General features: G+C 41.3%; 1 protein-coding gene across 1 annotated transcript; it reads right to left on the reverse strand.

The window, feature by feature from the left end:
- Positions 1-6,306: 6,306 nt before the first annotated feature.
- LOC311244504 (phospholipase A and acyltransferase 2) lies at positions 6,307-13,597 on the reverse strand. Its single transcript, XM_084334050.1, has 4 exons — positions 13,506-13,597; positions 12,867-12,987; positions 8,120-8,418; positions 6,307-6,896 (listed from the first exon to the last, which is right to left on the reverse strand). Exons 1-4 carry the CDS (start codon positions 13,521-13,523, stop codon positions 6,798-6,800), a joined length of 537 nt encoding a protein of 178 aa, XP_084190176.1. The 5' UTR covers positions 13,524-13,597; the 3' UTR covers positions 6,307-6,797.
- Positions 13,598-13,878: the final 281 nt, after the last annotated feature.

Here is a 13,878-nt window from a genome sequence, read left to right on the forward strand (position 1 = left end):
TCACCACAGCAAAAAAAAATGCTAATTTTTGCACCTGTTTCTACTCTTCAAAATCTATTATTTCCTCAACAAGTCATGGTGAGTTGATAACATTTACTCATTTTTGCAGTTGAACAATCATTGTAAAGGATGGGATAGGTGTTTTTTGCATAAGATTAGTGAAATCAGGATTTGTTGTTAGCTAAAAAGTGGTGAAGCTATAAACGGTCATATGCCCCTTCAGGTGAAGTGACATAGTGTCCATTTTTAGACATATGCCCGATGCATCTTGTCAGTCACACTTAGGGTATTACTTCTACCATGTAGTGCCATGTAGTACCCTGTAGTACCATGTAGTGTCATGTAGTACCCTGTATTGCTATGTAGTACCCTGTAACTGTAGTACCATGTATTGCCATGTAGTACCCTGTATTGCCATGTAGTACCATGTAGTACCATGTAGTACCCTGTAGTACCATGTAGTACCATGTAGTACCCTGTAGTACCCTGTAGTACCATGTAGTACCATGTCGTATCATGTAGTACCCTGTAGTACCCTGTAGTACCCTGTAGTACCATGTAGTATCATGTAGTACCCTGTATTACCATGTAGTATGCCATGTAGTATGTAGTATGCCATGTAGTATACCATGCGGCACGGTGGTATACTGGTTGATTTGATTTGATTTGATTTTTATTTAGTACATACAATTTATACAATAGTATAAAAACAAGGGGTACAAGGATAACATGTGAAAGTCTGTCGATTTGTTTCCAACAGGGCCTGATCTCTGCCAACGACGAGAGGGCCTACCTGGAAGAGGTAGAGAATCTGTCACAGTGGTGTCAGGAGAACTGCCTCTCCCTGAACGTCAGCAAAACAAAAGAGATGATTGTGGACTTCAGGAGGTCGGGGGTCAAGGACTACAGCCCCCTCAGCATCGACGGGGCACCGGTTGAGAGAGTGAACAGTTTCAAGTACCTCGGAGCCCACATATCCGAGGACTTGACATGGACCACACACATTGACAGTGTTGTGAAGAAGGCACGACAACGCCTCTACTTCCTCAGGCGCCTAAGGAAGTTCCAAGTCAATCAGAAGATCCTTAGGAACTTCTACTCATGTACAATAGAGAGCATCCTGACTGGCAACATCACCTCCTGGTTTGGGAATAGCACTGCACAAGACCGAAGCAGACTACAAAGAGTGACACGTTCAGCCGAACGCACAATTGGAGGGGGGCTTCCCACCCTCCAGAACATTTACAACAAGCGGTGCAGGGGGAAGGCTAAGAGAATTATTAAGGACTCGAGCCACCCGAACAACTGCCTCTTTGAACTGCTGTGGTCAGGCAAGCGATACCGGAGTCTTAAGGCGAGCACAGAAAGACTCAGAAGAAGCTTCTATCCCCAGGCCATCAGGCTGCTAAACGAACAATAAACACTATGCAACAACCATCAAATGCACACAGCACACACACCCACACGCACACACTCACTTAAACCACACAAACACACTTTATATTTATTGATAAAGGATTTGCACTACAACTCGTACACCCACTGTAAATTGTACCTAAATTGCACCTCATCCCATTTCTGCCTTGCACTATATAGTATTGTATTAGTACACTGCACAGTATTGTATATTATATGGTAACTCAGTTACGTCTATTCTGCATCGAACATTGTACATATGTCTATACTGAACACTGTGACCTCATTTTTTTTTTACTTCTAATTTACATGCTATACTATGTTATTTTATTTCATACTTATCTTGTCTTGCACAGTCTCTGGAGCGTAACAGTAAGAAGCATTTTGTATAAAAGTATTCTGTACTTCTGTATGACAACTATTAAAGAAACTTGAAACTTGAACTTGAACTTGGTCCCAAGAAGAATACAATAAATCACAAAGAAAGAGTTAAGAAGATCAAATAGATACAACCAGTAGATAAAATAGACAACACAATTTTCTGAAAGAGCCTCATTACAGCATGTCATGTTCCTGTTCTTCAAGAGTGGTGGCCAAGCACCCTCTGCAACCTATTGTTGCAGATGTCACTTCACACCCCTCTTGAAGACAGCAATAGTGGGGGAGTTTTGGATGGCCCTGGGCAGAGAGTTCCACAGCCGGCAGGCTGTAGACAGAAAGCCATTCTGTGAATAGGAACCCTTTCTAGGCTCATAAACTGAGAGCTGTCCAGACCGTAACTGTCGTCCGTGGACCTGGCCACGCAGGACAATACGAGAGCATAAATATCTGGGGGCAGATCCATTTAACATTTTATACATATGTCCCAGTTTCAGAAAGGAGACCCTCTGCTCCACAGGGAGCCATCCCACCTCATTGAAGTGACATGGCTCAATATGGGTTCGAGGTGGCAGATTTAGGACCAATCGTATGGTCTTATTTTGGCTGGTTTGTAGCCTGTGTTTACTTTCCACTGTAACACCACAATACCAGTACGTACATGCATAGTCATATTGGCTGAGGATCATGCAGTTGGCAAGCAATTTCATAGTTTCCAATGATAAGAACCTCTTTTTTCTGTGCAAAAATGTAACCCTTGTGTTAACATTTTTGATCACCTTCAGGGCCATTGTTTTCCCTGAGAGTGTTTGGTCGAGGTCTGCACCTAGGTATTTAACACAGTCTCTAGACTCGACACTGAAGCCATTACAGCTGATCTCAAGTCGGGAACATTCCTTTAATTTATGTTTTGAGCTGAATAGAATTGACTCAGTTTTTCCAAGGTGAATCGATAATCTGTTGTCAACTAACCATTTGTGAAGGCTTTCCAGCTCCCTACTGAGACCGGCTTGTATTTCTGCCGTGTCGTCTCCAGACACCAGAAGTGCTGAGTCGTCAGCATACAGTAGGAGTCTGCAGGATACTGCAGACACCATGTCATTAACATATAGTGAAAAGAGCAATGGAGCAAGGATGCTGCCTTGCGGCACCCCACATGTTATTTCATTATATGAAGATGCGACATCATTTATGTTCACAACCTGGGTCCTCCCAGTCAAGTACGACCTGAACCATCTCACCGACCCATCGTCCATCCCACAGGCTTTGAGCTTCTCAAGCAGGATCTGATGGTCAACAGTATCAAACGCTTTCTGCAGGTCAATCAGAACCATGCCAGTTCGTTTGCCACAGTCCATCTGGGTTCAAATATGGTCAGTGAGATCAATCAGGCAAGCATCTGTAGAATACCCAGGGCGAAAGCCAGACTGGAATTGATAAAGGAGGTTAACACTGTCGCCTTACAGCAAGAAGGTCCAGGGTTCGATTCCCGCTTGGGGACCAGGTTTCCATGATGCCAGTTACCCAGGTGGGGTATCTCCCAGGCCTTTCTGTGTGGAGTTTGCATGTTCTCCCCGTGCTTGCAAGGGTTTCCCCCCCGATAAGATAAACCCAATGGAAAAACAAGCACAACAACAGATCGCTAACGCTGTGGCATCCTTGACGAAGACGGGCAGGAGCACTTGGATTGGTCCCCGGGGCGCGGCTCACGTCGACGCCCTATCTGCTCCCGGCTGCCCATGGGGGGAAGGATGACGGGATGGGTCAAGTGCAGAGACTCAATTGCATTAGGCGACACAAGAAAATTGCATGTGAGGCGGCTAGGTGGTGCAGTGGGCAAGGCGCTCACCACCAATGCAGGAGACGCTGGGTTCGAGCCCAGCTCTCCGCATTGCTATCAGCTTGGCTGGCCGTTCATACTAATACAATTGGCAGTATTAGGGGGTGGGAAGCTGATGGGTGGGGATTGGACGTTGTGGACAGCGACTCCTACAGGTCGGTTGGTGCGCCTGCGCAGCAGAATCAGGAAGCGATGGGGGCGGCGTCAGGCGTGCCCTCCAAACGCAGACCCCCGACGCTGAGAGATCGCGCTGTGCAGGTGAAAAGATGCGACTGCTGCTTCCTCGAGTACCGGAGGGGACACGTGATGTAAGGCTTAGTCCACATTGCAGCCGGCTTGTGGGAGGCATGGCCTAACAACGTTCGAGACAGGGGGGGGGTAGAATTGGACGATACGTAAATTGGGATGGGAGAAAAATAGAAAATGGGAGAAAAAAGTAGATAAAAAAAAAAAAAATTGCACGTGTGTGTTCCTGTGTGTGTGTGCCGTTTGCATGCCAAATAAAGACTTCCTAAGTCCTGCATTATTATTATTATTATTATTATTATTATTATTATTATTATTATTATTATTATTATTATTATTATTATTATTATTATTATTATTATTATTATTATTATTATTATTATTATTAGTATGTAGTATCATGTAGAACCATGTAGTATCATGTAGTATCATGTAGTACCCTACCCTGTAGTACCCTGTAGTACCATGTAGTACCACTACCATGTAGTTATATAGTTTTGTCCGCTATTCTTCTTTGGGCCTTTATCGGCTACTGTTGCCATGGCAATGCAAATTCAAGAAAACTCCCAATACATTTTCTTATTTATTTTATGTTATGAATCAGCCTGCCAAGTTTCATAGATATGCCCCTAAGGAAAAATATGCCCCATAGCCCCCACATTTTTAGGGTACCGGTCGAGGACCTGTTCACGGACACTTTGGTTAACCTTAATTTACAGGGAATTTAAATTTCAAAATTGTAGATAACTTTTGAAATAGCACCAAAATAACATTCTATAGTTGAAATTGTGAATTTCCAGGTATTTCAAGAAGTGACCGGTAAAAACTCATTCACTGCCAACGACGAGTATACTCGTTATTGGGCGCCAATCGTTGAACGCCAACAACGAGTATACTTGTTATTTGATCGTTATTTTTTTTATTCAATATTTCTATTCATTACAGGCACACGGACTCGGGGTTAACATGGGGAATCAGCCTGAGAATGTAAAAGTGCAATACCGGCCGCATCACGCTAGACGGCGGTATCGAGCACCCTTTGTACCCTCGTATCTTCGCCTGTGGTATGGCCAAACGTCTCCGGTTTCATGTTTCCTTGTCGGGCGAGGGCAGCCGTTCTGCTGGTTCCATTGAAGCGCGTCAAATATTCCCTATCCATATGTTGTGGTGGATTATGCCGTGGGCCAAATGGACATTGGATGTACCAGATGGCCATCAAATTGGAATATTATTTTTGGAATACTCCCGATCACAGGTAAGAATGATCTGACGTAAATTTTTGCTTGATCCTGCAATGCTTTTACACCGATCGGGCTGATAACCGTTTTTAGTGTTCAATGTGAATGCCGTTACTGATAATAATCAGAAACAACCTCCCCCTTTCATGCATTCATGATGGAACATAATACCTATGATATAGATTTGATTTTGGGATAATAGCGTATACAGGCAAGACATGGCAATGTCTATAGTGGAATCGACGTGTAGGGCTATAACTCAGCATTTCATGAATTACCCTAGACTGCTCTAAAACCATACTTATATTCACCATGGTATAACACAGGAACGTATGGATGGAAAAATGTATTCTTTTTCACATATTGAACGATAGATAGGTGATGTCAAATGGGCCATAGTATTGTATCCATAGCTATAATATAGAATATAGTTATAGCTCTACAAACAATGTGACTCAGTCCTATCTTTTAAAGCGTGGCAATGCTACTACAGGGCCATGGCTAATCCCCGGAAGTCAATGAGTTAATTAAAACCTGTTAAGCTGTAAGGTCCACTTATAAGGGGACCCTGCTTTTTGTATCATAAATCGATCAATATAGACCGTATTAGATCCCCATGTGGGGTATCATTGGAAAGCCACACTCATTGGCTACAACCATGTCCAAAGATTTTCGAGATTGCCAAATGATTGATGGAGCCCCGGGAGTCTGGGGTGGTAATGTGTACTTTGGCGCACGCCTCACATATCGGCATGTAACTCAAGAACCGCTGAACGGATTTTGTCACCTGAAAGGGCAATCAACAGGCAACAAATAGGGCTGTAAATCCATTCATATATTGTATTAAAATGAATACACACCCGAGCCGCTAAAGGTCGGCAAAGTGGCGCGTTGCGAATCGTCCTCAAAAGGGCCCACATGTGATGTTAAGAGGTTAATGTTGTGTGTATCCAAGAGTAAAGATCTCAACCCTATCAAAACAGCAGTCAAAGTGTATATTTTAATTTTTACCGATGTTTTATAAGATTTACCGAAAATAAGAATGTATCGGAAAAATGCAAATTATATCTCTTTTATCATAAAAACGTGAGGAAATGACTAAATCCAGATGTAACACTGCCATTGGAAAGAGGAGCCTTTTCCCTATCCATAGATGTATGATTTGGCAATAATAAGGTCAAGGTCAAGTTCAAGGTCAAATATGAATTTATAATTAAAATGGATTATAATTTATTACTGTATCTACAAATCCTTCTGTTTAATCATCTTCCCTTTATTCATTTGCTTAGATTTTTTTGTACACTTGATCTCAAGAAGGTGCTGAATGAGCTGAGTGAGCGAAGTATCTATAGCGCAGCAATTAGGCATGTACTTTTAGGCAAAATCTCTGAAAATAGGGCTACAGCTTAACAGATGAGGTGACAGTGTTGTGTTCATTCATAGTTAACAGTATAGGTTGAGTAGTTTCTTGTGATATAGATCACATTCACACTCCAAGTGATTTAGATTCACTTCACTGCAAATACATGGGCAGTCCAATTTATTTTTTCATATTAACCTACTAAAAGCATTTTGTAAAGCAATTTCTTGAAAAACGTCTCTGGCACAAAATCAGAATAAAAAAGAAAACCAGTCCATTTGATAATACAGTTGCAACAGAGTTTCAAGTTGTTCTGGGCTCAGCTGAATAGCGCTTTACGCATGGTTTTGTTGTAAACAGTCTCTTCAAATTTGTCCGTTGCCATCTCACACTCTTCATTCTTTGATTTCCAAGGAATCTAAATTGGATAAGAAAACAAAATATATTAATTTGGCATTTCAGGATATTAAGCTGAAGATAACATTTTATTTCACTGTTGTTCATGAATAATCATGGAAGTGGGTTCTCTTAACTCATTGGGCGCCATTCACGAGAAAAGTCAGGTTAACTCGCCATGCGCGGGGCGCCAATCACGAGAAAAGTCTGGTTTTAATCGTTATTTCTTTTATTCGCTATATCCATTCATTTTTCATCCATCCAGCCTGATGTTATCATTGGGAATGGGTCTGAGCTTGCAAAAGGCCAATACCGCCGCCTAACGCCTTCCGGCCGGTATTGCACATCATTGAAATCCCTCCCCCTTGGGCTGTACGCTGATCTAAGTAGTCCGGTCCAGGTTTTCCTTCTCGGGCATGCAGTATCGTTATAATAACACATGGACTGGGGAGGGAGCAGCGTGGATTATACGTTTTGGTGGAGAAACGTTGGATCAATAAACGCAATCAATATTTGGAATGGCGATCAGGAATTGGATTAATCTTTTTGTAGTACATCAGATGTGAGGTAAGGACTATATGTTACCAATCTTGGGTTAATCCGATGTTTCTTTTGTAACGATCACGCGGTTTGCTCGAGTTTCTTGAGATTAGACAGAATCGCTCTGGAATTATACTCATATTCATCACGGTATAAAACGGAAATGTATGTATGAAAAAATTATCTGTTTTTTGCATGTTGACTGGAAGAAACTCACTGACAATCGACGTGTTTATTAGATCCATAGCTATAATATTTCATATAGTTTTAGCACTCGCAAACACGGCATTCTCCCCATTGCATTACAGCGATGGCGTTCTAAGCAGAAGGTAAACAGCGCCCCCTTGGCGTCCATTGAGTTAATGTCAAAAAAAATAATTAATTTATTAATATAATTTCATTTGGCTTTTGATTCTTTGTGTTGCCTGTGGTTCTATTAACAACTGAAGAAGAACCATTTAAACCTCAGTCAGAGGTGCTTATCCTTTTTTATGTGAATTATCAGAATGATATTATTATATTGTAAAAGAAAATATTATAAAAAAATTAAAAACAGCATTATATAGGAACAAATATAGAATAATTACTCATAAATAAAGAAAACAAAAACTGGGGGGGGGGGGGGGGGGGTTGACCAGTGGGCCAGGAGTTGGGCAGTGTCTACTGTATCTCAATGTCAAACTGAATGCCGCATTGAACATATACCTGGTTACACAGAGCCTTTCCATATCGTACAAATGTGGCAAAGTGTTCGCAGTTAAAGGTGAACATTTGATATGCAAATTCCTCATCAAGGAGGGCATCCCGACGCTCCTTCATGGCTCCTTCTGAGGACGGCTGGCAGGCATGGCCGCTGTTAGCGATCAAGACATTGGCTCCTTTCGGCACGGTCACCTCAGTAACTGGCATCCTGCGTATCTTGGTCACCCCGAGAAGTAGGTCCCCACATACAGGTGCGACTTTCTGCATGGTGGTGCGGACAATATTCATCAGCTGGCTTTCATCTAAAGGGAGGATACAGGAGACTGTTTCACTATATGACCTAAAAATATGTTTTTTTTATCCACTTTTGCTCCTCCTGTTTTTCTGTGTTTTTCTCCCATCTCAATTTAGTCGTGCCAATTTCCCCCTCCCCTTCCTGGTCGTTGCTCGCATGTGCCCCCCACTGGTCGGTCTAGGGAGGGTTGATAGATACTATCACATGTCCCCTCCGATACATGCGGAGTCAGCCAGCCACTTCTTTTCACCTGCCAGCGCGGACTCTCATTGGTGAGGTGTAACGTGTGGGAGGCTCACACTACCCTCACCATCTCCCTTCCTCGCTGTGCAGGCGCCCTGACCAACCTGTAGGAGTCGCTGTTTACAACGACCAGAATACCACCCCACCGGCTTCCCTCCCGCTGACTCTGCCAATTGAGCCAGTATGACGGCCGGCCAAGCCGGAGGCAACGCTGACAGCCGGATTCGATACCAGTGTCTCTCGCGTTGGTGACGAGTGCTTAGTCCGCTGCGCCACCCAGCCGCCCCTGATTTTCCAATCTTTATAGGCATTGCAAGTTCTGACAGGACACACAATTCTCAAAGTGTGGTACAGGGACCCCCACAGGTCCTTGAGGGGTACCAGGGGGTCCCCCAGCAAAATGGGAAATACATTCTCCAAGTACTTTATTCACTCAAAGTTAGCACAATGAAAGAATGAATGACTATTCTGATCATAGCTTTCACTCTCTCCTCTGTTTTCTCCCATTCTACAGTATAGACAGCTGTGGAACTCTGAACAAACAAAAAACAGGTGGGAGTCCCTTAGAAAAAGTCTTAGAAAAAGTCTTATCAGTCAACCAAGCCTCCAAGGTTCTGTACTTGTCCCAATCCTGTTCACCATCTACATGCGCCCCCTCGGTCAGATCATCTGCCGCCACGGCCTCAGGTTCCACTCCTACTCCCTTGTCAACTGCCTCTATGAAATAAAAACCTGGATGTCATCTAACCTCCTCAAACTAAACAACAATAAAACTGAGCTCATGGTTGTGGCACCCAAGGCCAGGCTCCAGTATGTTCAAAACTCAGCTGCCAGGGTTCTCACCCGCACCAAACCCTGGCAGCACATCATCCCCACCCTCATCCACCTTCACTGGCTCCCCATCAAATCCTGCATCACCTACAAAACCCTTCTGATCACTTACAAGTCCCTCCATAGCCTGGCACCTCAGTACCTCACTGACCTCCTCCACCCCCACACTCAGTCACGGTCCCTGTGATCCTCGGACACTGGTCATCTCTCCATTCCCCGAACACTTTCAGTGTGGCAGCTCCCACCCTCTGGAACTCCCTCCCTGCAGAACTCAGCAATGCCCCAACTCTAGACTCCTTCAAAAAACTCAAAACTCACCCCTTCAACATGGCCTTTGACCCCTAACTACCTCATTGAATGTTGTGTGTCTGTCTACCATGTTTGTTATTGTTGTTTTTCGCCCTATGTAAAGTGACCTTGGGTTTTATAAAAGGTGCTATACAAAACCAAGTTATTATTATTATTATTATTATTATTATTATTATTATTATTATTATTATTATTATTATTATTATTATTATTATTATTATTATTATTATTATTATTATTATTATTATTATTATTATTTTTTTTTTTTTTTTTTTTTTTTTTTTATTATTATTATTATTATTATTATTATTATTATTATTATTATTATTATTATTATTATTATTATTATTATTATTATTATTATTATTATTATTATTATTATTATTATTATTATTATTATTATTATTATTATTATTATTATTATTATTATTATTATTATTATTATTATTATTATTATTATTATTATTATTATTATTATTATTAACTCCCTATTATGTATCAATCTGGGGGAACTTGTAAGTCGCTTTGGATAAAAGGGTCAGCTAAATGACTAAATGTAATGCACTAATAAGCATTGGAGGCTTTTAACCAGGGCCGGACTGGGTAAATCATTCAGGCCAGGAAATATAGTGCGAAATATAGCCCCAGTCAGGCCACTTTTTAAGTGGGGGGTCTGGGGGTCCCCCACCAGGAACATAATAGTTACAAAGACTTAATTTCTTGCATTCTGGTGCAGGCATTTTAGAAGCTGTACCCTTTAAATGCCAGTGTTTGTGATGGCATCACAAATTATTGTTAAAAAATTTGGCTAGCATAGTCAATGATTAGCAACAACACTGATTCTGATGGATTTTTTCGTTTTTTGTAAGGGTCCCGCCTCCACCAATCACATGCGGCTCCCTTTGTGTGTGTGTGTGAGCGAGAGAGAGACAGATAGTTCTCCAACTTGTGTGAGTTTAGACTGTGTTACCCTCTGTTTTTATTTTATATTTTATACCCAGTCTAATCACCTGCATTGTATATTACTATTGCACTTTACTGTTACATTTGCACTATAGTTGTACTGTACTTGTGTTGTATAATAAATAACAATACATTTTAATCTAATCTAATCACACACTCGACTTGCTGTGTACACTTTGCCGTACTGGCTTGCTGCTGCTGTTATTGTACAGTAAGCTTTGGTTCGGCTCTGTCCAGATGAGCCAACCCAATAAGGGGCAGAGTTATCTGACCTTGTTGTGAGCAGTTTCATGTAGGAACTATTTTCTACCGAACTACACCAGCCATACACTATTAGAGGCATTGCTTTTTTTGCTTTTGAGTTTTACATTTTTTATGAGTATTTTCTTTACAAACCATTCAGCTTTTTAGGGATCCTAGTTGATGATAAACTCAATTGGAAAAAACACATTGATCATGTTTGTAAAAAAGCAATGAAGTCAGTAGGTATAATTAGGAAGGTGTGTTCATTGATAAATAGAAGTTGTTTTTTAATCCTGTATTATAGTCTTATCTTTCCTTACATATCGTATTGTAACATAATTTGGGCTAGCACTCATCCGTCTCATCTTCAAAAAATTATTTTACTTCAAAAAAGATTTGTTAGACTGGCAACCCTCTCGGATCGATTTGAACCATCTGCTCCTCTTTTCAAGAAATTAAACATTCTGACTGTGTCTGAGGTTAATTCTTTACAGATATGTATATTTGTGTACAAATGCATTCATGATCGCAATCTACCAAATGGTTTTAATAGTTTTTTTTCTTTTAATTCAGATGTTCATTCATATGCTACACGTCAGTCCAGGGACCTGCATATACCTTATTGTGGTACTTCACTTAGGCAGTTCTCAGTGAGGTATAGAGGGTCCAATCTTTGGAATGCAGCTGATCCTATGCTGAGGAAATCTCCATCTCTGCTTATTTTTAAAGCAAACTACAAAAAAATTCTCATCCAAAAGTAGTAGATAGATAACAGGTCATACATGTAGGTATGTATTTGGTTATGTGGGTGGGTAGGTTTGTAGGCAGGTGGGTGGGTTGTTATATATTATTATGTACACAGTATATGCATGTATGTACCGTGTGTATGTATGTTTGTATTAACACGAATCTTTTAATGTATTCTGGTATTTTATAATATGCATATTTTTGTTTGTTTGATGTTATAAAACAGGGGACGTTCTTGATAAGCCTCTAGGCTTCTAACTTCTCCTTCACAATCGTTATAACTTATTATGTATTGTTTTTACTTCTGTTTAACTGTGTTAATAAACAAACAAACAAACAAACAAACAAACAAACAAACAAACAAACAAACAAACCTTGTTGTGAGCAGTTTCATGTAGGAACTATTTTCTACCGAACTACACCAGCCATACACTATTAGAGGCATTGCTTTTGAGTTTTACATTTTTTATGAGTATTTTCTTTACAAACCATTCAGCTCCATTGTACTGGAGTGACCGCAGACATCTCTGCTGAAAATATCTCCCAAAAATTTGGTATGCTGCTTGTTCTGTATATTTGCATGCTTTAAGAACAAAACCCAATGTTGGGCAGTAACCAATTACTGTACATGTGTAACGGTTGTGACATTGTCACCTTAAATTTCGATGCCCCGAGGGAGTTTCGAACCCGTGGTCTGCCGCGCCACAGGTCGACAGCACAGACCACTATACCAAGAGGTGAATTCACTGCTTTGTAACATGTCTGTCTTTTGAGGATGAGAGTGAGTTTAACTCATAGCACCGCTACTCGCCCCAGTCACAACATCTGAAGTCCATCGTGACTGCGCTTCGCGGTGCCATCCGTTACACATGTAACTGGATTACAGTGATTAAATTACAAACACTTGGTAACTGTAATCAGTTAAAAACATTTTACAATAACTATAACCTTTTACAGTTACCATTGTATTATGAGAATAGGCCTACTGTACCCTTTTAAACATTACATTACTCCCTAATCCTGTACATGAGCAAAATCAGGATTGCTTATCGATGAAGGGCCCTTTTAATGGTCATCCATCTCATGTACTACCTATGCCTATGTCACGTCATGTCTCACCTGCTACTGCGAAATGGATGACATATCCATCTCCGTCATACACTCCCCAGTGGGAATACCCAACGGGGTAGGCAAACTGTATCAAGTCCCCAAACTTGGCGGTGGACACAATTTCTTCAACCTGCAGTCATTATGAAAACATACATTAGAGTTAATGATAACGACAAAAGAATCCTGCAGGGCAGTCAAATCTCCACCCTGTTTAAACAGAACACGTTATTTTTAGGGTACAGTTCCTGTTCCAAAGCAGGTCCAGCCGCATTGCACATGCTCCTTTATAGTGCATGTGGGCAATGTCACAATTTAAGAAGGAAATCCATTATTTTGTTGACATCACATTGACATCAATCTTACATTGCCATGGCTGATGTTGATATCGGTGCACACATGCACATTCTGCATTTAATGTTGTCATTCAATGAGCTGAAGGTATACAATACTGTTTAAACCATACTGTACTGAGCAAATTACTTCTGCTTAGATTCCACTACTACCCTACAGGTTTAAAACCTCAGTCAAACACCTGCTCTCACATACAATCTTAGACTGGCTACTATCACACACAAAACATAATTGTATTTTCTATGCAAGTTAATTAAAGCGGAATTCAGCATCGGTTGTTACATTCTTTATTCTTACCTGTTCTTGGTAGTCCATTGTGTAGACTACTGGTGCGTTTCAGTGTCTCTGTGTTGTTGTCTCAGGTGGCCCGCCTTTAGGGTGTGTTGCATGAAAATCTGGTTTGGACTACTGTGAATTCTTTCAGGCCACACAGAGTGAAAGACACCTGATTGGCCAGTATGTTAAAGGAATTACTGGCAGCTCACACTTTCATTTCCATTATGTCTTGATGACTAAAGAAAACTGGAATGTGGTGGCTGGGTGGCGCAGCGGACATTGCGCTTGTCACCAACGCAAGAGACACCGGGTTCGAATCCGGCTGTCGGCGTTGCCTCCGGCTTGGGCCGGCCGTCATACTAACTCAATTGGCGGGTGGGAAGTTGAAGGGTGG

The sequence above is a fragment of the Notolepis coatsorum genome (genome assembly GCF_963971535.1).
Source record: "Notolepis coatsorum genome assembly, chromosome: 17".
Classification (NCBI taxonomy): Eukaryota; Metazoa; Chordata; class Actinopteri; order Aulopiformes; family Paralepididae; genus Notolepis; species Notolepis coatsorum.